General features: G+C 37.6%; 1 protein-coding gene across 3 annotated transcripts in view; it reads right to left on the bottom strand.

Annotated features, from left to right (window-relative positions):
- Positions 1-24,836, bottom strand: part of VEGFC (vascular endothelial growth factor C) — an 89,108-nt gene that overhangs the window by 20,353 nt on the left and 43,919 nt on the right. For 2 of the 3 annotated variants that reach the window (XM_074822771.1, XM_074822773.1), the window contains exons 2-3: positions 2,719-2,932; positions 561-751 (exon numbers count right to left, since the gene is read on the bottom strand). In XM_074822771.1, the coding sequence (XP_074678872.1) occupies positions 561-751; positions 2,719-2,932 (405 nt within the window). Of the gene's footprint in view, positions 1-560; positions 752-2,718; positions 2,933-4,485; positions 4,615-24,836 lie in introns of those variants that run through there. The other variant, XM_074822772.1, reaches the window with a different exon arrangement.

Raw genomic sequence — 24,836 nt, 5'->3', positions numbered from 1 at the left:
GAACTTAAAGAATAAAAACCACACATACACCTGAGGAAGATACATTAAAACAAAAGAAATAGGTAGATTATACTAGTATCTCTTAATACAGTAAAGTTCAGTTCCTAAAAGGCTTTATTTGCAACATATATCCTGTCTGCACATGTCCTAAAACAGTGTTCACTAATAAAATTAGAGGCTAGTTTTCCAGAGAGTGCTTGCCTCATACAGCAGGCAAATGGTAGATGTAAAAAAAAAAAAACCAAAAAAAACCCACCCCAAACCAGGATAGAATATACTTTCATGGGTAAACTCAAAACTGAGAACAGGACATAATAATTTTACTTATTTTTTTTCACCCCTAAATATCTCTCTCCCTCTCCCTCTCTCTCTCTCTCTATCTGGGGGAAAGAGTGTTAAACAATTTCTTCCAGGCAGTAGTCTCTTCAGCTGTTTTTCCTGTGTATTCAGGAATTTCTTTATTTTCCTTCCTCATAGTATCAGTAAGAAGGTTGAAAATATGCATGATCACAAATGGATTTGCAAGAAGCACTTGGACTGTAATAAGAGTGAGAACTTACTGTCTTGCTGATGTAATTTGTGCTGATATTCATACACTGGAGTCCTTCACTATTGCAGCAACCTCCACATCTGTAGGTGGATACACATGGAGGTTTAAAGAAGGTGTTTGTAGTTGCTCCAAACTCTTTTCCCACATCCACACACACTTCACGTGGCATGCACTGAGTTTTTCTCCATTCAGTATCAATACCTGCCAAGTTATAGGGAATTTCATGTGTTATAAAGTAACTGTTTAAAAACAATACTCTCCTGCAGTAAATTAGTAGGATTTTTTTTTAAGTTTAGAACAAGAATACACATTGCTAGAGTCACACCCTTTATTCAGTGGAACTTGCATCTCTCTGTGTTAACTTCTAGCTAATTTTTCTTCTTCACAGGGATGTGACATATTGTCATGGAACAGAAGAAAGTCACAGCTGAGCTAAGAGGGAAACTAACAAGGCTGGGCAGATCTTACGATATAGAATCATAGCTACAGAATGGTTTGGGTTGGAAGGCACCTTTAAAGGTTATCCAGTGCAAGCCGCCCACAGGGACATCTTCAACTAGATCCCTGTCAAACCTGACCTTGAATGTTTCCAGGGAGGGGGCATCCACAACCTCTCTGTGCAACCTATTCCAGTGTTTCACCACCCTTGTAAAAATTTCTGCCTTATATCTAATCTAAATCTACCCTCTTTCAGTTTAAAACCATTACTCCCTGTCCTATCCCTACACTCCCTGATAAAGAGTCCCTCCCCATCTCTCCTGTAGGTCCCCTTTAAGTACTGGAAGGCCACTATAAGGTCTCCCAGGAGCCTTCCCTTCTTCAGGCTGAACAACCCCAACTCTCTCAGCCTGTCCTCATAGAGGAGGTGCTCCAGCCCCCTGATCATCTTCGTGGCCTCCTCTGGACCCACTTGAGCAGGTCCATGTCCTTCTTAAGCTGGGTGCCCCAGAGCTGGACAGAGTACTGCAGGTGGGGTCTCACAAGAGCAGAGTGGAGGGGGAGAATAATCACCCTCGACCTACTGGCCAGCAGCTAAAGCTGTGTATGTCCTTTCTCCTATGCCGGGGGTGAGTCACACCTTGAACGAAGTCTAAAGAAGTACTGCACATCTCCATAAAGTAATTTTACCCAGTCCCACATAGTACTTCACTTGGAGTGAATATATTAGAAACATTAAATTTGATACCTACACAGTTAATGTGAAATTAATTTGAATATGTTTACTTTGTTAACTACAAGACTATAACTTAAAGAAAACCATAATTACTTAGCAATTATATACACCATATGATTTAATCTGAAAGGTGATATTTGTGTCCAGATTATCCATGCAAATTTGTGCAAACATTTTACACCGTTTTATACAGCCTTTTACCAAATAAAATCTTACACTAAATAGCCATGAGACTTGCAGCTGTACAGTCCTCATTAGCCTCTCTTGGCACCAGTTTTTGGTAGGCTATTCAGCAAAAATAGAAATTTCACTTAATGTGTACTTTAAAGTCTCCATTAAGGCACATGATTTCCAGTATCATGTCAAAAAATACACGTCCTGCTATAAATCCTGTGTATCTCTGCCTGCAAGCACTTGCTTAAACTGTAAGCGAATATATTTTTATCCAGGCCATCCAAAACACTAAGGGGTATTGACATATTTGTTTGAAAGCTGTTTTTTTCTGGTTTGAGCATAACATCCTGACAACTGCCTTCTTGTAACAGCAAAAAGCTACAAGTGGGTTATTTGGCATCCTAAAGCAAAAACGTGTAAGAGAAGAATGCATTCCCAGCCATGACGTAATTGCAGAAAATGAGAAGAAACAGTTCAATGAATCCAAATATTAGTTCTCTCTTTGCTTTCTGCAAAATTGTTATAGAGTCTACAAAACAGGATTCCTCATACCTGAAGACGAGCACTTAACTTCCTACATCTACTGAGCTGAGAAAGCAGTCTATACCTTTCTTACAGTGTATGCACCAAAAACACATCTGCAAAGCGATTAATTTCTTCATGGAAGGTTGACTATCAAAGATTTTTATGTTATAGACATTACTTCAAACTGCTGAGGTTGGTTTACTGACAATACTCAGCTTTTAAAATATTTTTGACACAACTGAGAAGCCTTCAGATTTTAATGTGTGTTAGAACATGTTTTCTGTCCTGTACTTACTTTTCAGGATCTCTGCATTATAGTGTGCTGCGGCAAATTTCAGGGAATCATCTGATCTTGTGTCAAAGCTGGAGTGTTCCCTGTTGTGTTGCCAACCTCCTTTCCTCAACTGACATTTGAACATTTTCCAGTATTCTGGGTAAAGTACTGTCATGAGTTCATCCACACTGGACACAGACCGCAACTGCTCTTCCAGGTCTTTGCTTGCATGAGCCTGTCAAAGTAACATGCAAGATTAATTACTTTCTCTATTACACAAGGTTTTCTGGAAACTAGCCTGAAAAACAAGTCATACATTGTAAAATAAAGTTGTGCTCAAAAGGGCACTCATTATAAAAACTGCTTTTGTCAGTCAATGACACCACTACTATATTGACAAATACTGAAATGTTTCGCTTCTGCCGCTAATTCTTTATCATACTTGTAGTTCAAAACATCTGTGTGCGAAAGGTGCTACAGAATTACGCCTATACAAGTACAGTTTGCAGATTAAAAAAAATAAAAATGCATTTTTATCCTGGAAAGAAAACCCCAAAATATATAAATTATGTTCATGTTATTTAATATCACATACTCTTAAAAGAAATACCACATTCTTGCCCATTTTCCCTGAGTCCAGGAAAATCGAAACACCCAGAAATGCAAAACCAGTTAAATTAGAAGAAAGAAGAAAATAATTCATGTTATTTTGTACCTTTTTAGGGAAAATCTTAATAATAAGTAAATTCTATTATAAAGCACTAACCCTTAAATCAGTAGGAGTCAAGGACTTTGGTACCTTTAAGAATCTCAACTGCACACTCCCTCACCACTGAGAGTTTCAACTGAAACTCTTCTGGACTCTAAGCACTACACTCCTTAACTTGTTTCAAGAGTAGCCTCAAATCCTGTAATCTCGCTTTCTTATTTGCTGGCTTTTACACAAACTCATTTCAATGGCATTTGCCTAAAAGACTACAACTCAGATTTGCATTCAAATTTCTCAATTATCTGGAAGATTCCTCTATCCTCAGATGAAACAGCATATTGCATCAAAGGACTGCTGTAATTCCCTGCCTACCCTTCTCCTCCACGAATTGCTGACTGCTCAAAGGGAAGGGCAATAAGGAGAAAGAAAAGTACTGAAGAACCTTTAGCCACCTTCTCAGCCTATGTGGCCCTTAGATGGCAGTATGAGACACAGAATATAGAGGTACACTTTGTAAAAAGTGTCTAGCCACTGGCTGCAGACTGTACAGTTTACTACAAAACTGTTGCTCTAGTCCAAGAAACACCAGGCTGTAACAGTGTAAAACTGAAAAAAAACCCCAGAAACATGATACTATAGAAATTGAAATTTAAGATTTCTTATCAAACTCGACTACTAACAAAAAAAGAATTCTGAATCTGAACACTACGCAAGTAAAACAAACAGTTCTGAACCAGCCCACCTTAATAAAAACTGCTCCTTGTGTCAGAAACAACTAAAAGGGTACATGTGCTGTGACCATCCACTTCCTTATCAGGTGTCAAATACAGGAGAAATGCCTTGGGGTAAGGCAGATTCACAAAACTCATTTCTGTAAATACAGTTAAATACAGAAGCCAAAACTAATAGAGATTTCAAAGTCATTTTATACTTCAAAATGCTATGAAGTTAAAAAAAAGTTTTCACTAAAGCCTCATTAACCACAGCGTCATGACAAACTACTTTGTCCTGGAAGGTTTCAGCAATCAAGCTATCAGTCTCAGAAACGTGCTCATTCAGGACTTCATCTCTTTCCTTACCTCCATAGGAAGGGTCATCTCTGACCCAAGCAACCCAGTAAGCAGTATCTTGGGGCCTTGCCTTTAAATTCATTGGCAGCACAGAGCACCTCACTCCCCACCATCCCTGCTCTCCTTGCAGGATGCCACACAGGTTCTCAATCCGTGGGTCACAGACAAAAATCCAGGCTGAACAAACAACTAATTTGGCCACTGCTTGCTTTCATCTCTCCTGGGAGGTGACAAGAGCAGGGTTTGAGTGGCTCATTCCTGTCAGACTGTTTCCTGAGGGTGCTGCAGCACATGCCTCTTGAGTAATGGAAACAGGTCACTGCACCAGCGCAGTAAATGTGTGTCTGCCACATGACAGGAATGTGCATGGTGTGGGAGGTCATGGCATGGAGGCAGAGTGTATACCCTGTCACAAGGCTGCATGCCAGTCCATTATGTAAAAAGCACAGGAATGGAAAGTGTGTTTAGTAATCTAGTAGCTGATCCTAGGAGGTCATAACAGATCATGGGGGTGACATGGAAAGGGAATCCAACCAAAGGTTCACCAACCTTTGATGAATCCCTTAAAAGCCTGTGCAGCCCACTGTAGACAAAATGTTGGCTGTTGCTGTTTCAGATACTCGAAAGTACAGGCTTAGATCGTCAGAAAAATAAGTAATGAAACTCAAAGTTACGTAGTTGATAAGAAGTCATGGTGTGGAGCAGGAAAGAGGGTATATTTGTTAAAAATAACGTGTGTTGACAAAATCCTCTTTGGTCAGGAAATCAAGTCATGTCTTTCCAGCTGGACAGAAAATTTGATATACATGTATAAAATATGTATGAATAAAAGTCAAAACATGAAGCAATTAGTGGTTTTAATAAAGTATTGCATCGAATTTAATAAAGTATTGTTATCAACTGCATTACTTCCTGGATATTCCATGGGCCAGAGTGCCATGTACCTACAACATGAAGTGCTCACTTAATATGAACAAAAGGAAAACAATTTCTGGAGTGGATATATATATAAAAATATATAAAAATTTATATATTAAAAAAATTACATTTAAAAAAGGAATCATCGTTATTGTATCTGAATAATTTTGTGCTTAGTTTAATAAAGCCATTTGCTTGTAAAGATGGCTTCAATTCAAACTTACAAATACACTGTGGAAAACCAACTTAATCACTAGAGGGCTTTTGTTCTCTCCCCTCTTACAATTTAGCAAGAAAGGGAGAAGGAAATCCATACATGTATATGAAATACAGTACACGCAGTGCCCAGAGTTAAGGGGGGGGAAAAAAAAAAGGAAAAATATGTTGATTTTTCAATGTTTCCAATACTACCTGGAAGAGATCATTAGATAATCAATGATCTCTTCCTGGTATATTCACTGTAAGTTTATGTATTTTTTAACTGCAGCAAATTACTCTCATCTGTGTCAAACTGTTTAAAGGAACATATGTGTAAGGAGCTTATGGAGTGATTTAATTTTGAACAATAGTCAAAACTTACTGTTGACATGAACATGAAACGAAATCTTAAATTCTGGTTGATTTAGAAGAGTGTATCCTGCATACAGTAAAAGCATCAAATCACTAAGGACTGTTAAAAAGAGTTTCTAAATCTTTAAGAGAGGAATGCAACTGCTTCTGTAAATATGGTTGTTTGGCAACATTTTTTATTTTGTCCAAATTTTGGTTAATTTCCCAAAAATATACTGTCTCATTCTCTACTTTTTATACCAAATTCTTTGTTCTTTTTTAACTGTGCATTGGCTTTTAGTGTAGGACAATGGGAAAAAAAAAAAACCAAACCTCAAAATGGTTTTGCAGTGGAAATCCAGACTTCAACACCTATTTAGAATTTATGACAAGACGCAAAGAAAGTAACATCAGCAAAAATGTACTACAAGTCAGAGGAGCTCTAATTTTTCATTAATCTTATGCAAACCTAGATTAGTGAAGTTCAGAAAGAAATACTGTTTGTAGATGCAGTCACTGTCACCAAGCTAGTTATTCCCAAATGTTAAAAAAAAAAAAAATTGTTCTATTGTCTGAAAGTAGTATAATGTTAACAAATCTTGTGATAAAAGAAATTCTACAACTCTTCTAGGACCAAAGTAAGCTTTTTCATAAACGTAAACAGTTGATTTTCATATAATCAGTTGCAGTGCACGCCACATGAAATCTTGGACCAACTGCTTAACGTTTTACTGGCAAGACATTCTGGGATCTATATTCTACATTGAGGAAGAAGCAGGAAATGGTGCCATCAGTGCCTGCAGAAGAAGGAGTTTTCTCCGTCCCACATTTTCTATTTTCTTTGATCTTTTAAGTCAGTTAAGTGGTTGGGTTTTGTACCTTTTTTTTTTTTTTTTAAACACCACCACTTCCCTTAACAAGTGTTTATCTCTGTCTTTTGGTTGGCCATTCTACTGGTTTTGTCATTTTTACATATCATCAGTGTTGTCACCTAAAAATGCTAGAAGCTATATTCTGGAGAAAGATGTTGATTAAACCTTTGACCAGCCAATCTCTACAAGATGATAGATGATACTGAGCAAAATAACAACTTAAAAATACAGGAATATATACAATAAAGACAAGCTTGCTTCATTTCAGTTCTGCTGCATTATTTCCTGAGGAACAGGGGAAAAGACAAATACACATATAAATAAAGCAGTAAAGACTGATGACAAGCAATCTGTCACTGTGATTTACTTAACTTAGGAACATTTTATTATATCAAAGTATGTTTTTCACAATGTGGCTTTCCATTACATGGTATGTCCAGCTTTTCATAAAATTATTGCTTGCAAGGGGAGTGACAGGATATGAAACAGGCTCTATATCCATTAACAAAGTCAAATCTTTAATAGATTTTCCATGCATTACAGTATTTGTCTTTCACGTCCCCAGTGTCTACCTCTATTATTAATAACAAAGGTCAGAACACTTAATATCTGGCAGCATACTTGACAAATAATTGATGGTGCAATGTGCTATAAGGGTACTTTACGCATCTGCTCTGAATATAGTTGTCAGCTCATTTCATTTTCAAGGATTTTGTTGACAGTTCTTAATAGGAAAATGCTGTCTATAAACCCCTCCATTTTAATATGTTTATATTCTGTATTTATTGACTGACTAAAATGTATTAAAAATCAAGTAGTTAAATCCGAACGTTGAAACAGTGTGCAAGCAAATGGAAATATTGTAAAATAAAAGTGTATAAACACTTCACTTGCATAATATTTTATTGCCATTTTCATGTATTTCAGTGCTAGTTTTTCAGAAGTTGATGTCAGGAAAAAAAAGAAAACATCCTAATTAAATATCTTAGTCATAATTAAGAATTACATTCAACTTTTCTGTCCACCTCTACAATCTTACTAGAATAGCCCTGATTTTGATCTCATTTGCACCAATTTGTCACTAGTAAATTGAATGACTGTCTGAAGTTGCAAACTCTTAAGTTACCAGTCAATATAGTAACAAAGCAATGCCTTTCAGAAGTGAAACGGTAACAGCGAGCACAATTTTTTATTTCACATTACTTTAAATAACTACTAAGACCACTGCAGTTATTTTGAACTAAATCAAAACATCATGAGAACAGCAGAGATCAGAATCAGTCTCTGTTCCAAAGAGCTTACAAAGCACATCAGACAAACATAAAAAGTAAGAATGAAAGTATAAAATAAGTAAGATGGTCTGAAATATATTATGATTTAAGTGACCTTTATTTATTATGGCATTTGTGGCAGGTGCACCTGCCCAATGAAAACAGAGCTTCTTGGTTACTGCGGTGTAGCAGCTCCTGATTGCCTTTGCTCTTGGGGCTTCACGGTAGTTGGGGCCTTTGGCCAATGGGAGCTGCTATTGACTACAGGTCAGATTCGGCCTGGGTATAAATGGAGTCCCCTGGGAAAGCCATTTTGAACTTGTCCCCTGGAGCAGCACGCTGGTGGTGGTTGAGGACTCTCCCCTTGGGTCAGGACGCTGCCCAAGGAAACTCCTCGAGGTGACTTGGGTTGGGACACTGCCCTGAGCAGGTCCTCGAGGTTGAGAGCCCTCACTTGTTAGGTGAGTGATAAGAGCATTATGGGTTGTCATTAAATCCTAGGGAGTGGTGCTTTGTTCTGCATTTTGGGTTGTTGTTAAACCCTAGGAAGTTGTTTTGTTCTCCTCTCACAGACATTCGAACCCATGATTTACGGAGAGCTAGTTAATTGTGTTAATAATAAATTTTTAATTTTTGGTGGTTGGTTGTTTATTTGAGAGCCTCCGTAACAGCATTTTAACTACCAAGAATAACACAGACAAAGAAAAAAAATAAATGGGGGGGGGGGGGTGAGGTGCGGAGAATGTACAAAGCAGATAGGCAAGGGAAAATAAATGAGTTTGAGGAGGTATTTGAAAGAGAATTTGTTGGAAAGGAAGAAAAAGATATTGGCTATGAGGATAAACTTAAGACTACAGAAGTTTCACCTCTATATTATACAACACATTGTTTTCTTTTGTCCAGAGTATTTTTGGAGAGGAAGATGCATAAACTGCTAGAAAATCATGCTAGGCTTATATTATTTATAATTGCTCTCCTGTTCATGAGTACAAGTATGTAAGCTGAGGTAGGGAGTGTAAAATCTCCGATTTAAGGGAAATTCAACTTTTATGCAAGTCAGCATTTTCCAGGTAATATTTTATTTAAATATTCTTAGAAAATGCTGAAAAACATATCTGAAATTATAAATTTGCACAAAGGCACTTATATTAGGTCCTTCAGTCAAACATAGCTGCTGCTGAGGTTGTGAAACATGCTTCTTGGCTGGCGCTTATTCCTCAAGTACCTGCATTCCTGAATGGTTCTCAACCTTTCCTAATAAAATTCCAGCACTTTCGTGCATTCAGTGGGAATTACTTATGAAAATACCCTTTTTTGATCTGAGTCTGAGAGCTTTTTATCCTAGGACAGAGAGAAAAAAAAAAATAATTGTAGTTGCTTTCTAGAGCAACTCCCTGCTCTGCTGCCTGGTTTCTTTAGAAGCTCATCTTAGATGGCCAGTTCTCCCAGGTTTTTATGAGCTTGGGCCATTAAGACACTGCTGTAGGTGACATGGTATGTGATACAATTACAGATGGTAATGCCAGAGTGCCATGAGAGAAATCCATACAATCTAGACACACATGCCTGTGTGCATAGAAATAGGAAAAGAAAAGGTGTCAAATACCATTCCTGACTATGATGGAAAACCATCTTGAGAGTTGGTAGCACCTTAGCCAGACCCTGAATATCTATGACCTTTTTTGAAGCAATTTCACAGCTAGATTATAGTAACAGAAAAGGTTTTGTTCTCATGGACTTCAGACCAATCTTTGAAATTTGCATTGTTCCACAGCAGTAATCTTCAACTTATGTTCATAAATTCCTGCAGACTATTTCTAAGAATACACCAAGTCGTAATTACAAAATAAGATACAAAAATCAAGCCTGTTATCAATAGACTCAATTCACTATTCAGGAGCTCACACTAGATGAGCCCACAAATTAAAGGTCAAAGGCTGCACGGCAGTCATGGAAATTTGTGGGATAACCATTTGCTGTCTAAGTGCAGCTGCATCTGGATTGTTTAATTGATTCAAAGACTCATACTGAAGCTTCAAGCTACCATTACAACTAGATTGGGAATCAATAAGGATTTGGGTTATTGCTGCCAAAAAGCTTACATTAAATCTGATAGACATAAGACACTGCAATCTGTACCAGATGAGGTTTGTATATTATTTTCATGGTCATGTGCAGCTACAGTGATCAGTGGTGACAAATGCGAGGATGACCGTGCATGACCAGAAGAAAGGGGAATTTGTAAGTAAAAACCATTTGTAAGAAAAAAAAAAACATTGGTAAAGTGAAAATAAAGTACAACATTGTGATGATTGCTGGGTTATCAAGGCGGCTAACAGAAACAGCAATCAGCCAGAAAGGAGACAGCTAGCAGCGTGAGAATGCCAGTGCCCTCTGCAACACAGCCACTGCAGCTGGTGAGGTTCTGGTGCCAATTGCATGTGCCCCGACTGCAAGGCATCTGGGTTGACATCACATAGCAGTTCTGTAGGATTTGACACATTATAAAACCAATGTGTTCATTTTGAATACTTTTAAGCAACTTTTAACTAACATTGAGGAAAGTGAACCACACAATTCTGAAAAAAACCCTTAAGTACTTCGAAATTGAACTCCAACTAAAAATTCTGGTTATAAGATCTTATTCTCTCAGAAAAAAAAAAAACACCAGTTAAGCAATTTCTTTTAACGGTTTGAATATTGCTGGTTTTTTAAAATACCTGTAACCTTGTGTTTTCCTTCCAACAGTCATACATACCTCCTTAAAATCAGTACACAGAAATAAACTACTAGGCCTTTATAAGAAGATTGTTTATTTTCAGATTTTACTGAGCTTTCATTAGTATTATCATTACTTTTATTAACAACTGCCATTAGCTTTGTCAGTAAAAGCAAACAAATATGGAGGCAGTTTTTGTAGAAAACTATTAACATGGTAACACTGCAATTATCTGTCATCACTTCAGCAGATGTAACACAGGCAGTGAGAATTAAAAACCTTCTCAGTATCAAGTAGAGATTCACTAAACTGATAGGTAAAGGGACAACCCCTTCATTTTAATTTGAATGCCAGCCCATTCTGAGATACTGCTTGAGCACAGTATGTGTGCTATGCAAAGACATCCTAGACCCTAGTTAGTGAGAAGTAAAGAGTTCTGGCCATGTATCAAGCGATGGGCTTCAGAAAGGCAGTAGGTACAGTTTTAATGTAAAGTTTACTATTCTACAGGTCAACAGTACATACAAAAAGGTTTTGGTAAGAGCTGGAATAAGAAATTGCACATTCTTAAGAACATTTCTGAGTTACGGTGAACACATAGGCTACAGCACATGGTGCATTCTCACTGTGACGAGAATATTTTTTGGTTCAATGCTCTTGTTTATTCTTGAATTTTTAACAATGTGGCCATTTATAGGACAGAAGGATTACATGAAGATGTCACCTCTTATCACTGTTGTATAATTTCTCTCACTACTAAGTAACTTTCCTTTTCACTGAGTTTTTAAAATCACTATTTGAAGCCCTGAGCAAATGTAATTAATCCCTGGTCTAATATTTAGAAACAGGTCACAGAAATTTCTTGAAGTAGTTATACTTTTAAAATGGTTCTTAAAATAAATAATTTCACAGGCCATGAAACAAGATCAATTGAATTTCAAAGAAAAAGTTGAACTTTATTCCTAAACAAATGTCTTAATCTAACAGGACATGATTTCTGTATTGTTAAACAAGCCTTGCACAGTTTACAGATCTGTACAGAAATATTAATTAGAAGACCACCTACCTTGTCACATTGCCTATTTCAACAAATATTCCAGTTATAAACACAATACACTAAAACCAGAAAGCTAAAGAATAATGAGCAAGTTATAACACAGCAATTCCAGTTGCAAAATCTTTGTTTTAAATTCTTACAAACAAGTTTTGTATGTATGAAAAAGGAAACACATAAAGGCTCTTAGAAACCTGCACATTTTATTAAAATCTAGAGTTTCTAAGTGTATGCCATTAAAATTACATTATTATCTGATTATTTTATTTAGCATCATGTTTCTTCAGTTCATTTTACACAAGTCATTAAAAAAAGTCTATTTTGTAACTCAGAGTAACATGTCAGACTAACACATCACACAGTTAAGTCTTTGGTAACTAAGGTATTAAATTGTGAGATTTCATTAATAAAAAAAATACCAGAAGCAGCTTTTATTTTTGTTGTCAAAGTATTACCCAAATATTTTATGTAAAAATTCTTTGCTACTGTAGGCAAAAGAAAAAGATAATCTGAATTTTGTTAGCCCAAGGTAGGTACACAATGGAAAAGACCTGCTACCCACTTCTGCCCACCTTGATAATCTGGATTTGAAATTTATTCCATCCTAAATTCTGTGTGGAACATCCTTTGGATCACGATTTGACATCTGTTACAGAGAAATTATACAGAAACACAAACACTTGTTTAGACATTGAGCCTATAATACTTTTTTCCTTTTTGCTTTCCCCGATGGGCTAACTTCATTGCAAACTACAATATAAAAGATCAGTAGTGGGGCTGTCACATCCTTTCTGAGCTATGGGGAGGAAAAAAAATAAAAAGCGAGGGGTTTTGATCACAAAAACAGAAGTAATGCTTGTATATCATTGAAGGAGAAAACTAATTGTACCATGTAAAATCTGACAGGTATTAAGAGATTTGTCATCAAGGCATGAGAGACAGGAAAGGGCAAAAGAATCCTTGAGAACAGCAAATCCAAGAACTAGATTGAGACTTGGTCACAATTCCCTTTCATGCAACCAAATTGGGAGAAATACATGTTGCCCATTATTTTTGGCTTAAATTATTCTGAATAGTGTATTGTACTGTAATGTTACTTTAAAAGGGTCAGGGAACATCAGCAGTATTAAACTAGATCCTAATTTATACTGACAGGACACAGAGTAATCCAATGCTAAACACAGTACGTTATCAGAACACTTTTTGAAGAAGGCTTGACTGTAGAATGAAGTTTTTGCAAGAGCAGATTTACAAAGTATGCCCTGAGCTATCAACTTCCACTGGATTGCAAGAATACGTATAATCTCCAGTTGAAGGTAGAAGAATGCATCTTGAAATCCATGATAGTTGCCATTAGTTGAAACTTGTCCTATACCACCTTGCTGAGCTGCCTGCATTCTTATCCAGGCCTAGAAACTAATGAAAAACATAACAGATTTATAGGGATTATATATATTAAAGGGAGGCATACAGAGAGTAGAAGAAAGGGGAAAGAGGATCTAGTTATTCAAAGCTGTAGAAAGATGTAAGAAAGATGTTTAAAATTAAGCTAAGCATATGTATAAACCTTGCTGTTACACTGAAATATTTTCTCATGTAAGTAAAGAAACCCAGGTATCAGGTTTGTGAGGTGAAAAGGGAAGTGAGGGAAGAGAGTTAAAGGAGTGAAAGTTGGTTAGTACCAGGATAGTGCAACCTAACACCCAGCCTCAGTCTCAGAGATTTTATTCTTCAGGAGCAAAGGTACACACCTTCAGATGACAGATTCTAATTGAAAAGGAAGAAACAATTAAATCAAAGGGCTCCAGACTTTCTGAATAAAATAGATCATATTAGTCAGTTTCCTCAAAATAAAAGGTTCCAGAGGGTTTTTTTGAGATTTTACCAGAAGAAAGTGTCAAAGCAGGAGAATTTATGCAGAACAGAAATTTCAAATTCTCTAGCCCTACAGCAACCCTTAAGGAAGTGCTTTTTCAAGCATATGAAACCACTTCCCAAAGTCAATCTGCAGAGATTATTTATAATGATTTGCATATAAAACTATGATGGAGTTACGTGCACACAAAATTAATGTAGTAGAAGGACTGCTTTGACTTTTTTCCCCAGCAGCTTATTGTGTGTACCACAAAACGCACACATGTCTTTGCAGGATCACAGTACTGGAAATCGGAATTTCGGACACACACTTGTTAATATCAAGAGCCCATTGTAGTCACTGAGGTTACCATTTACAGGACCAGACCATGAAACAATTTCCGTCTGTTCTTGCGCATGTTTCTAGCGTTTCTTTTACTGAGAACTGCAATTTCCTCAACGCTTTGAGACAGCAGCTCTTTTCAAACAAAGTAGATTCAGACACAGGGAACACATGTCCCATTAGAGTAACGGGGCAGTGAGAATGACATTTCTGGTATGCTGAATTAAATTTTGTTTCAAAAGGAAGTGTTTTGTTTATTTTTAATTTTATTTGAACTAGGATCCCAAAAGAGGGGGAAAAATGTAAATGAATTATCTTTAAGAACATTTTGTTTCATACTGAAATAGTTTTAAAACAACTTGGAGAGCAATTATTAATGTAGCTTTATAAACATGTATGGCAGATGATGGTATATATATTTGTATTAATTTATCTGGAGGTTATTTCTGACATCCTCCACAATAATCTCCCTTACGTCTAACATTTCTAAAAAGTCATATAACTGTCACCGTATATTATTAGGGACAAACTAGAACCGCATCTATTAAATTCCTGTTTTCCCTGAGAAGGAAAGGAACAAAGAATGCAGAATTCTGCTGTTTCAAAAAACTCAGATTTTTAAAGTATAGCCTTAATATGTCTCTCTGCAATTATTTGCATTTGTCATCTCGATCAATTAGAACTTTCACTATGGCATAATTGTATTTTTTTTTTTTTTTTTGACATGTCATTGACTGTGCCTTTAAACAAATGTGCCCAGATGCTATGGGTACAGCTAATCACAGGCACAAAGGCCCAGTCAAGGTCAGGCTGCAAGTTTGTCTCTAATTGCCCAGTTATACATTCCTTGTTCACCCAAATCTTCTACCGACTTCAATGGGATTTTTGTTTAGTGAGGATTACAGGATTTTGCCTCCCAGCTTAAGTATTGCATCTATACATCACTATGCGTACTATGTTTCAATCCCTACGGTCACAGTATCTGTAGTTTTACTAACCCTAAATATCGTGTTGAGTTTTTCAAGTCTTTCACCCTCCCAAAGCCTTAAAACTCAGTTTCGTTTTGTTATATGTGACTTTCTTTTGCTCCTTCATGGTTAACATTATTGGAGTTTGAAAATTAGTTACCTGGCAGCCAATGTTTGTCCCACTGCTGCTATATTTTTCATTATTAGTCATTCTGCTAAAACACAAAGACAGTGTTTTTCCCACCCCAAAGTCTTTCTCTTAAATTCTTGGTTATATTTCAGCTCCTTATTACAGCAGTCTGGTGATTTTTAGATGATCTTACCAATGCCCATAATAGCTTTTGTTGACATCTCTAAACATTTTTGTCTGTCATAGCATGCTTGTATGATTAATTCTCAAGTCCAATTTTTTTTAGATGTTTACGCCAGATCACCTGCAGTCCTTCCTTAGTTTACCCCACAACATATGTTCATAAATCATTTTTTCATCACTACAATCTAGACAAAGTGCATGCTATCATTTTTTATCAGACCAGCTGTACAACTCAAAGCCACGGGTTTTTCTATGTTGTCAGTTCAGGTCTGTTGGTCCCTTCCTCATCCAAACCGAATGCAGGAGGAAAACCAGACACAGCTGACAAGACAGTTCACTCAAGAGCTTGCTTCTAACAGCGCAAACACAAAACGCCATGAGTTCATCTCCAGCATATCCCAGCTGGTCTGGCACCAGCAAAGCCCTTCTGCCACCTACCAGAGCACGCAACGGGCGCCTGCAGCATTACGCTCTGCAAACACCTTTCCAGAGGGCTGAAACACACCATTTGACTGTTTAAAAAACAAAATATACTCAAACCCCCCCAAAAATATCCCTCTGAACTGAAGGATTCTCCAAAACAACAAAAAAAGTAATTATGCCTCAGAGACACCATATGGGAGCCGAGGGGACCCAAACAAAGTGCTATGCCAAGTACGTGTGGTCAGCCTGCTCCGGGCAGCATCGACAAGGGTTGGACCCATACCCAAGAGGCCTGGTGGCTAGAGTTTGCTCTCTACTACAGACCACAAAGATCACCTAAATATAGTCTTTGCTTCCTTAAGAGATACCATGTACATGAGATACATATGGCACAACCATTTTCAAAGTCTTGATTCACTTCTAATGCCTCACAAAGTAATGTCTGGCACATGGGCTCCCATGAAAGCGAAAACAGATCAATGAAATTAGAAGACAACACATATAATTTACAGCCCCATGCAGGTTGTATCACAGGGAAGCCAAGCAGCTTCAGAGTTCTACAGTTTAGTCTAATAACTTTATTGATCCATATTAATTTGCTATTGTGTTTCCCAAGATCTACCAGATAAATTTTTAGGAAATGGGCTTTTGCTGAACACTCCCTCCCACAAAAGGGCTGTGAGAAAATGTAGCTACCTCAAGCTCCCTGACCAGCTAATATTCTAAACTTTCTGCTGGATTAGACAAATATTAATGCTGAAAGACTTTACACATCATGGACTCATCCTCTGCTACTGCAAACATTTAAAGCATAATGCCAAAAATAATCCAACCAGAACTGTCCGGGTAGAAAGTCAAGCCCTTACTGGTCTTACCACAGCAAGATGTTACTTAATGTCTCACACCCTCTGAACTCTCTCTCACTTCTTATCCTATCTCAGGTCCATACTGTCTATACTGAAGTAATGTTCTCAGTGATATCTTCTCCACTGCTGTAGCAGAACACTTTGATATAAATGTAGAAAAATAAAAATAAAATCTGTGTTAGAGAAATACATGGGCTCCATAATGCATTGTCAAGAAGAAACTTAACTATTCGATCAATTAAAAAGATGCACTGCTGAACACTGAACATTTTGATTGTTACGTTAAACATCTAGATTTTAAAACAAAGTTTTTCTAATTCTTAAATGCTTTGACAAAATTATGCCTGATAACTTCTCCTATAGACTTTGTTTCTACCCAGGCCAGTGGTCTTCTGCTTATGCTGGTCTTTGGACAACACCAAATGTTTCTGTTGGCCTCAGTTTTCACTATTCATTTCTGATTTGTGAGCAACACATTAACTGTGCCACAGACTGAGAAGCTGTGAGTTAACAGACTCATTTTTGTCTTATAAGAGGTCAATACTCTAACACTTTTTTATTAGCAAAGCCTCTTTTCTGTACAACTGTGAATTATAGCATTTTAAAAGAGTAGGGAAAAAAATCATATTCTCTTACCTGTGTTTTTATGGTTAAACATGTAACTGTAGTTATTTTTCACCTTCTGGTGTACATGTATTTCAGTATAATTTTATTGTCATTTGAACAAGATTTTTTGAGCAGTAGATTAAAGTTGATGAATTCGTTACATAAGAATCAAAAGCATTAACTAAAGTGACACATTGGGTAAAGTATATTAATTTAGTTAAAAAGTCACCACTTAGTTGCAAGCAACAGAAGATGTATAATCACTGCTCAAGTTTTGCAGTTTCTCTGATACCACTATGTGAGTGATCAGAATACTATTTAATGGGGTCCACTTTTAAGGTTACATTATCTTCCAATACAGTATGAAACAGTCACTGTCAGTCAATTGGTATTTTTCATACCTGAAAAACACATGCTAGTCAGGAGATTTTATCAGCTATTTACTTTAAATGCCAAACACTTAACACTTACGGATAAATAAGGGACTCAAATTCAGTGCTGAGTTTGGGACACTGCTGCAAGGCTACAGTCAACAGGCACTGTCAGGCCTCGACCACATGCAGAAACAGTAGTTAATTTTTGGGGGTTCAAGAACTAGTCTGACTATCATACTCTTGTCGCCCTTGGCATATATAGTAGAAGCCAAGAGCACAGCTAATTGCCAGGTGATGTACAGATCAGTAGATGCTTGCTGGCTTTGCATGAGAAAGTCTAATTCTCCTTCAGTCTTCAGTATCCTGGTATTCAGTCACATTAACTAAGGGAAGTTGGATAACAAGAACTGACAGATCAATTGAGTTCAAAGACCAGACAGCTGTAATTTAAATGAAAGATGTGTTACCTTGCTAATGTGTCTGTAAGCAACACAGAGCACACACATGGAGGGTGTGAATCAGACAATCCAATTTTTGGAAGGTAGCTGGCCCTGCCAAGTAAGTGCACATTTTTAAGCTGAAATTAAACCGAACTTAAACCATATCTTTTCTGTGAATTGAAATTCTTGTGTGGCTTATTTTTACCTTCCTTCAGTATAAGCCTGCACTAAGCCATGGTAGTTTGTAGCCTCCAGACAGAACAGAAAATACTTTCCCTCTGAAATGTCCAGATATATCTTCTCCATTCTCAACCTTTTTCAGATTTTTAACAAATACTTGTAATTTAAGGACAGATTCCTGTTCTCTGCAACCATATGTGGTTGGCTTCCTCAGCTTAATTTCAACATTCCCTCAGAGTATTCCTTACATGAGATGCCTAAAACTCCTCTCAACAGTCTTTAAGACCAAAATGACACACATAGACAGTTGGTGCTGAGAGATTTTAATGCTCAACGATGCTATTTGTGCCTATCGATTCTGCCCATAGACTCCAGTGCTGCCAAATTCAGCACCTTTCTTTGGGCTAAACACACTTGAAGATAGTTTTGGAGAGCACGTGGACATTCCATATGTGAACAGCAATATTTCATGATAGTCTCCCTTTACAAAATTAATATTCAAATAGTAACTGCAGGGAATACATGGGAAAGAGAGTAATACTACAGGTTTTCAGTTCTTAGAGCTTTGCTGAGTGGCGATACAAAAGATCACACACACTAAAGCCCCGTCTCAATTTTTTGAGATAGCCATGTCAGGCAAACATTACCAGCAGGCAGAATTATACCTATTTATTAATACATCCAAACTTGAATTTCTGGGAAAAACAAACAAAAAGCACCATGCAACCAACTATATAAATATTCCTGATAAAAGGCTTTACATCTGCCAATAAAAGTAAGGTAGAAGTTACCCTTGTTACCAAATCCTGAATCAGGAAGTATAGCATATTATAAAGATGTTGATTTGCCATTATATTGAAAGTGATTTCCTCAGGACTTATACTTAATCTGGTCTTCAGAAAGCATGAGCTGTCCTAGATGGAAATACATGTCAGAAAGTGTACACCCAGACAGAAAATATGGCACATTATTCTAAATAAATAGTTTGCTTACAATTTGTTCCAAAGGAATATAAAACAGATGATGAAGTATAGTCAAATCCAGCATTAGTATGTGTGGCACAAACGAATATAGAGTTATGTATGTGCTCTTTCACAATTTCAGATTTATCACATTTACTAGTCAGTCACATTTTCATGATTTCAGATATATTAGTGGGTCACATGGAAACAGTTTTGATGAGTAAAGGACCAAATGTGTGGGAAGAGTTAAAGAACTGGGAAATACAATTTTCCTTAAAAATGTCTCCCAATGTAGCTAAAATAGGTAAATGTAGCCTGAGAGGCTATTGCTAATTCATGTACCTGACTGCCTTACAAAAGGACATATTTTACAAATACAAGAAAGTATTTAGCTCCTCTGAAAAAAAAGTGGCAAAAAGACATGGATTTAGAAGCCAAACTTTTGCAACATTGCCAATGTTTGTAGCTTATACTAAAAGTTCAGAAGCTGGGACTCACTCAGTTACAAAAACATAATGTCTTTAAAATATACTTAACATCTCCTGATAGTGGGCAACAGTTTTAAAGACCAAATCTTAAGGGAACAGAACCACACAGAAAAATAGAAAAATCAATCAATTTTTTGCATCTATTTTATACCTGACTCACAATTTCTATTTATTTCAATACAGTAGTGATGCTCTAAGCATCCAGAATTCAATACTCCAAATGAAAATCTAGATAGGAGATGCCCGTTAACACAAGTAGTTGAATTGAACACTGAACACTGCAATCTCTATAAGGGGAAATTTTTTATTCTTTTAAAGAACAAGAGTTGATAAGGTTTATTACAGGAATACATTCTTTCTGCTGATATGCATATGCTTATAAAAAATGAGCATACAGAATATAATGCAAGTTATTAATTATATTGAGTTGTCTGCATTTGAAGGACAGGTGTTAAGAACAGATTGAGAAAGCTAGTATCTGGAAAATTTCATCCCACAAAGGAGTTACTTTATCTTGAAAGACACAGTTTACACAGGCAAATTATTCTCAACAAATGAAAAAATAACACTGATTTACACTTCCTTTCTAAAGAAATGACAAAAACTGGAGAATCCTGACATTCTGTTTCTCGCATTGTTTTTGAGTGTGTGTTACAGGACTCTTTCCAAGAAATCTCCCCTCCTATTCCTCCCCATCCTTTCCCTGCATCCTCAATTTTAACATCTATTTCTTTGGGATTTCATCTTCTTTCCTTCAATATTGACTTAAGAGTAGTGTTTCATATTCTGATCTCATCCGCTTGGATATCATCAAGGAAACCAGAACTTCTATAACAATACTGAAAGGATTAATGGCAGTAGAATATTAGTCTCCCTTTCAAACCTAAATACAAAAATTGGAAACTGAAGAACAATAACTCAATTTTACAGCAACATTCAAGGTTTTGACCTTTTTTTGACATTTGTAGCATCTGCACATTCCCCACTGGAACGTGGGGAATTAACTTGATGGTTTCTAAAAATGGGAATGCATGTGCCTCCTCACCTCCATTACCAAATATAGTTTGCGTAAACTGATAACTTTAACAAAACATTTAAGTTGTAAAAGCACTTTGTATTTGCATACTATAACCATACAGCATATGCCACTAAACTATTGAGTTTGGCAAAAAGGTCTGAACTGAAGCAGGTTTGGGGATTGTTTTTTTCTAATTTTTTTTGTTTACTTAATGCTGGATGGCACTGGTTACTTTCTATTCCTCCTAGAATGACAGAATTGTTCAGGTTGGAAAGGTCGTCCGGTGGTCATCTAGTCCAACCTCCTGATCAAACCTCCAAACACAAAAAATCTACAAGCTCTCTGGGAAACTTGTTCTGATGCTTAATTTACCCTGTAAAAAACCTTTTTTTTTTCCCCTTATACCCTTTGGAAGCTTCTCCTGTTTCGACTTATGATTATTGTGTCTTGTTCTAAGCATGGGCACCTCAGTGAACAGCCTGGCTCCATCTTCTTAGCAACCTCAAGTTTTGGAAGACCACTGTTAGGTCCAGTCCTCTCAAACTCTTCTCACAGGGAACATGTTCCAGTCAATATCAATGGTCCGCTGCTAAATACAATCAACTTTATCAATATTTTTCTTGTATTTTTTTTTCCTTTTTCCCCAAAACCAAACACAGTATTCCACATGTGGTTTAACAAGTATCAAATAGATGAGGATAACCACTTTGCCAGTTACCTGAGAAATGTAACTGGCCTTCAAACAGAGTATGAACCATTAAATACACTCTGGAATCCAAGCTTCCAAGCAACAGACCATAAGGTCTTAATGTGAATACAAGAATACTGCAGGAGACAGCATCAAAAGCCTTGCTGAAGTCAAGGTAGTTGAAATCCACTTCTCTGCCCTCATTCACAGGTCTAGTAATTTCATCATAGATGGTGATCAGATTAGTCAAGCATGATTTACCCTTGTCAAAACCATGCTGCCTCCAGAAGGATCCCATTTGCCAGTTCCCTGAATAAACCAGTTTGTTCTGTTGAAGGCCAGGATGTATACTCTGCTACTTGCCTTCCTCACTCCCCTCAGGATGTTGAGCTCCAGTAATTCATGGTTGCTACAAGCCAAGGCTGCCATTGATTATTACCTCCTTTATTTGTGAGGACAGCATCACCCAGGTATATTGCACCTACAGTAAAGTCCCTTGACAGTCTTCAGAAACCTCCTGGATTGCTTGTATGTGTTCCCATTGCAGCAGGTATCAGGGAGGCTCAAGTCTCCCCTAAGAACAAGGGTCTCTGAGTTGCTTAAATATGACTCTGTCCTCTTCCTCATACTAACCAAATGATCTGTAACATACGCTCACCATAATGTCACTCATACTAGTCCCCTCCTCTGATCCTAACCCATGAGCAACCCATCCACTCAGCTTCTTCATGTAAAGGGAAACTCCCATCCCTTTGTTCCCTGCCTGTCTTCCTATATCCATCCATCACAGTTGTTCCAATGATGCCTTCATGATGTGTCTGTATGCAGAGCTCTGCCCCCTCCTGATTGATTCCTAGGTTGTGTGCATCTCTGTGCAGGCAATTCTTCCCTGACAGTCTATAAACCAGAAGATTTATGTTTTGCTTTGGAGTTCTTCCTCAGATTTGACCATCTGCTGATAGCACTTCTCTGTCTGCCATCCAAATTTTGGATTCTTTTGTCCCAACAAATTTTTTCCTTCTCTCCAAAATCTGTTTCTATCCCTCTCCGTTCCAGTAAGAAAACATTAATTAAAAAGTGCATACAGACAATCTGACAAAGTAGCAGTTTGCCTGTCAGCTATCACACTTTCAAATTAGCATTGTTACTTTTTGGAAAGCTGTATTGTGGTAAATTAAAATGATGAAAAAGCTATAGAAGTCTATGCATTAGCATGTTCAAACAGTATCATGGAAGGAAAGGCTATTAGCTGAACAAGGCCAAGTATCTTCTAACACAGAGATTTTAAAGACTTGAACTGCAAACTGGAAATATTATCTTGGACTGAGTGAACAGCCATATAGGTGCAGCTACCCTGCACTGGTACTCCAGCTACCTCATTTAAAAGTTACCCTAGGGACATCTACAGATTGTAGTACTGAGATTACCTAACTTCATTGTTTTACATGGGATACTCTGAACTAGGACACAGGCTCCCCAGCTGGGAAGTGTTGTCTCTCTCAACAGACAAGAGGCCTTGCAGAGGGATCTAGATAGATTGGAGCACTGGGTAACAATTAATGGGATGAAATTTAACAAGTCCAAATGACAGATTCTGCACCTGGGACAGAGTAATGCCAGGCACAAGTAAAAACTGGGAGAGGAGTGGCTGGAGAGCAGCCCTGCAGAAAGGGGTCTGGGGGTGCTGGTTGCCAGCAGGCTCAGTATGTCAGCAGTGTGCCCTGGCAGCCCAGAGGGCAAACCGCATGCTGGGGAGCATCAAACACAGCACAACCAGCCAGGCAGAAGAGGTGATTATCCTGCTGTATTCAGCCTTGGTGCGGCCTCACCTTGAGTACTGTGTGGAGTTCTGGGCCCCACAATTCAACAAGGATGTTCAGGTCCTTGAATGTGTCCAGAGGAGGGCAACAAAGCTGGTGAAAGGGCTGGAAGGCATGTCCTGTGAGGAGCTGCTAAGGACTTGTCTAGTTTGGAGTAAAGGAGGCTGAGGGGCAACCCCATTGCTCTCTACAGCTTCCTGGGGAGGGGAAATGGAGAGGGAGGTGCTGAGCTCTTCTCCCTGGTATCCAGTGGTAGGATGGGTGGGAATGGTTCAAAGCAGCTCCAGGGGAGGTTTAGACTGAACATTAGGAAGCATTTCTTTACCAAGAGGGTGGTTGAACATTGGAACAGGCTTCCTAGAGAGGTTGTTCGATGCCCCAAGCCTGTTAGTGTTTAAGAGGTATTTGGACAACACCCTTAATAATTTGCTTTAATTTTTGGTCAGCCCTGAACTGGACTAGGTGATCATTGTAAGTCCTTTCCAACTGAAACATTCTATTCTATTCTAGTATCTGGAAGTCCCTTTGAGTTGGACCGCATGCTGAAAAGCAAGTCTAAAACCAAGTTACAAGGAAGAGATTTCTCAGGAAAAGTGACTGTGCTGCACTGTCACAGAAAGCAGAAAGTATGGCTGCTTTAACTCTTAAAAGGCACAGAATAGTTTGCAACACTTACGCTACCATAGTTCAGGGCTTAGATATATAGAATACAAAGCAATAAAGCCCAAAACGTGTCCTAAGCCAGAAAAATCAATAGGGCCTCAGTTCTGCTGGGGATATAGCCCACCAAGACAAGGAAACACTGAACAACAGAGAGAATCACCAGCCTCACATCTTGAACTACAATGCCACTTCCTTGGCCAAGCCTGCAGAAGAGCTTTAAAGATTGATGAGAAGAGACTCTCATTGCAGGCTATTATTTGTAAGAAATGTATGCTGTTTGTCTTCCAGCAAGTCAACTGACTGATGGTAACAATATTTGCTTAGTGAGTGGAGGTCGCTAAGAAACCGAGATGTAACTGACCCCTATAGTTAGTTCAGAGAATCTCTGAGAGGAGGAACAGACACATGTCTCAATGTGCTGAAAAAACCAATGTTAATGTTGAATACTGAACTGAAAAACATATCAAACAAATCCCATTGATGGGCTATTGTTATAATATTGTAAAAATTGCAGATCACTCATGGCTCCTCATAAACAAAATACTCTCAATTCAAATTTCCAATTGTGAAGCTGCTTTCATCCAGACTTACTACTGAGCACATTTTTTTTCCACTTAAACCAAGGAGATAATCCCCAAGGTGTAATATACACATCTGTAGGGTTGGAGTACAGATTAGCCATTATATTAAACTTATTTTTGAAACAAAGCTGTTAGGAAACACAAATAAACACTGTCTGGTGACTATTCCTATATTTACAGACTCTTAAGCAAGACCATATAACTGTTGAGTATAATTTCCTATGTATTGCTTGGTTAGAGAAGCTTTTTTTAGAAGCTAGATCATAGCACAGAAAAAGGCATAGAAAAACCTAAGATGTAGGACCAAAACATGCTATGTTCCCCATCACTCCATGAAGCCTTTTTTCAAAATTCAAATGAAAGCAGATTGTATAACATTATAACAGCTCT

Source organism: Strix aluco, chromosome 4 (genome assembly GCF_031877795.1).
Source record: "Strix aluco isolate bStrAlu1 chromosome 4, bStrAlu1.hap1, whole genome shotgun sequence".
Classification (NCBI taxonomy): Eukaryota; Metazoa; Chordata; class Aves; order Strigiformes; family Strigidae; genus Strix; species Strix aluco.
This window is presented reverse-complemented; position numbering and strand designations above follow the sequence as displayed.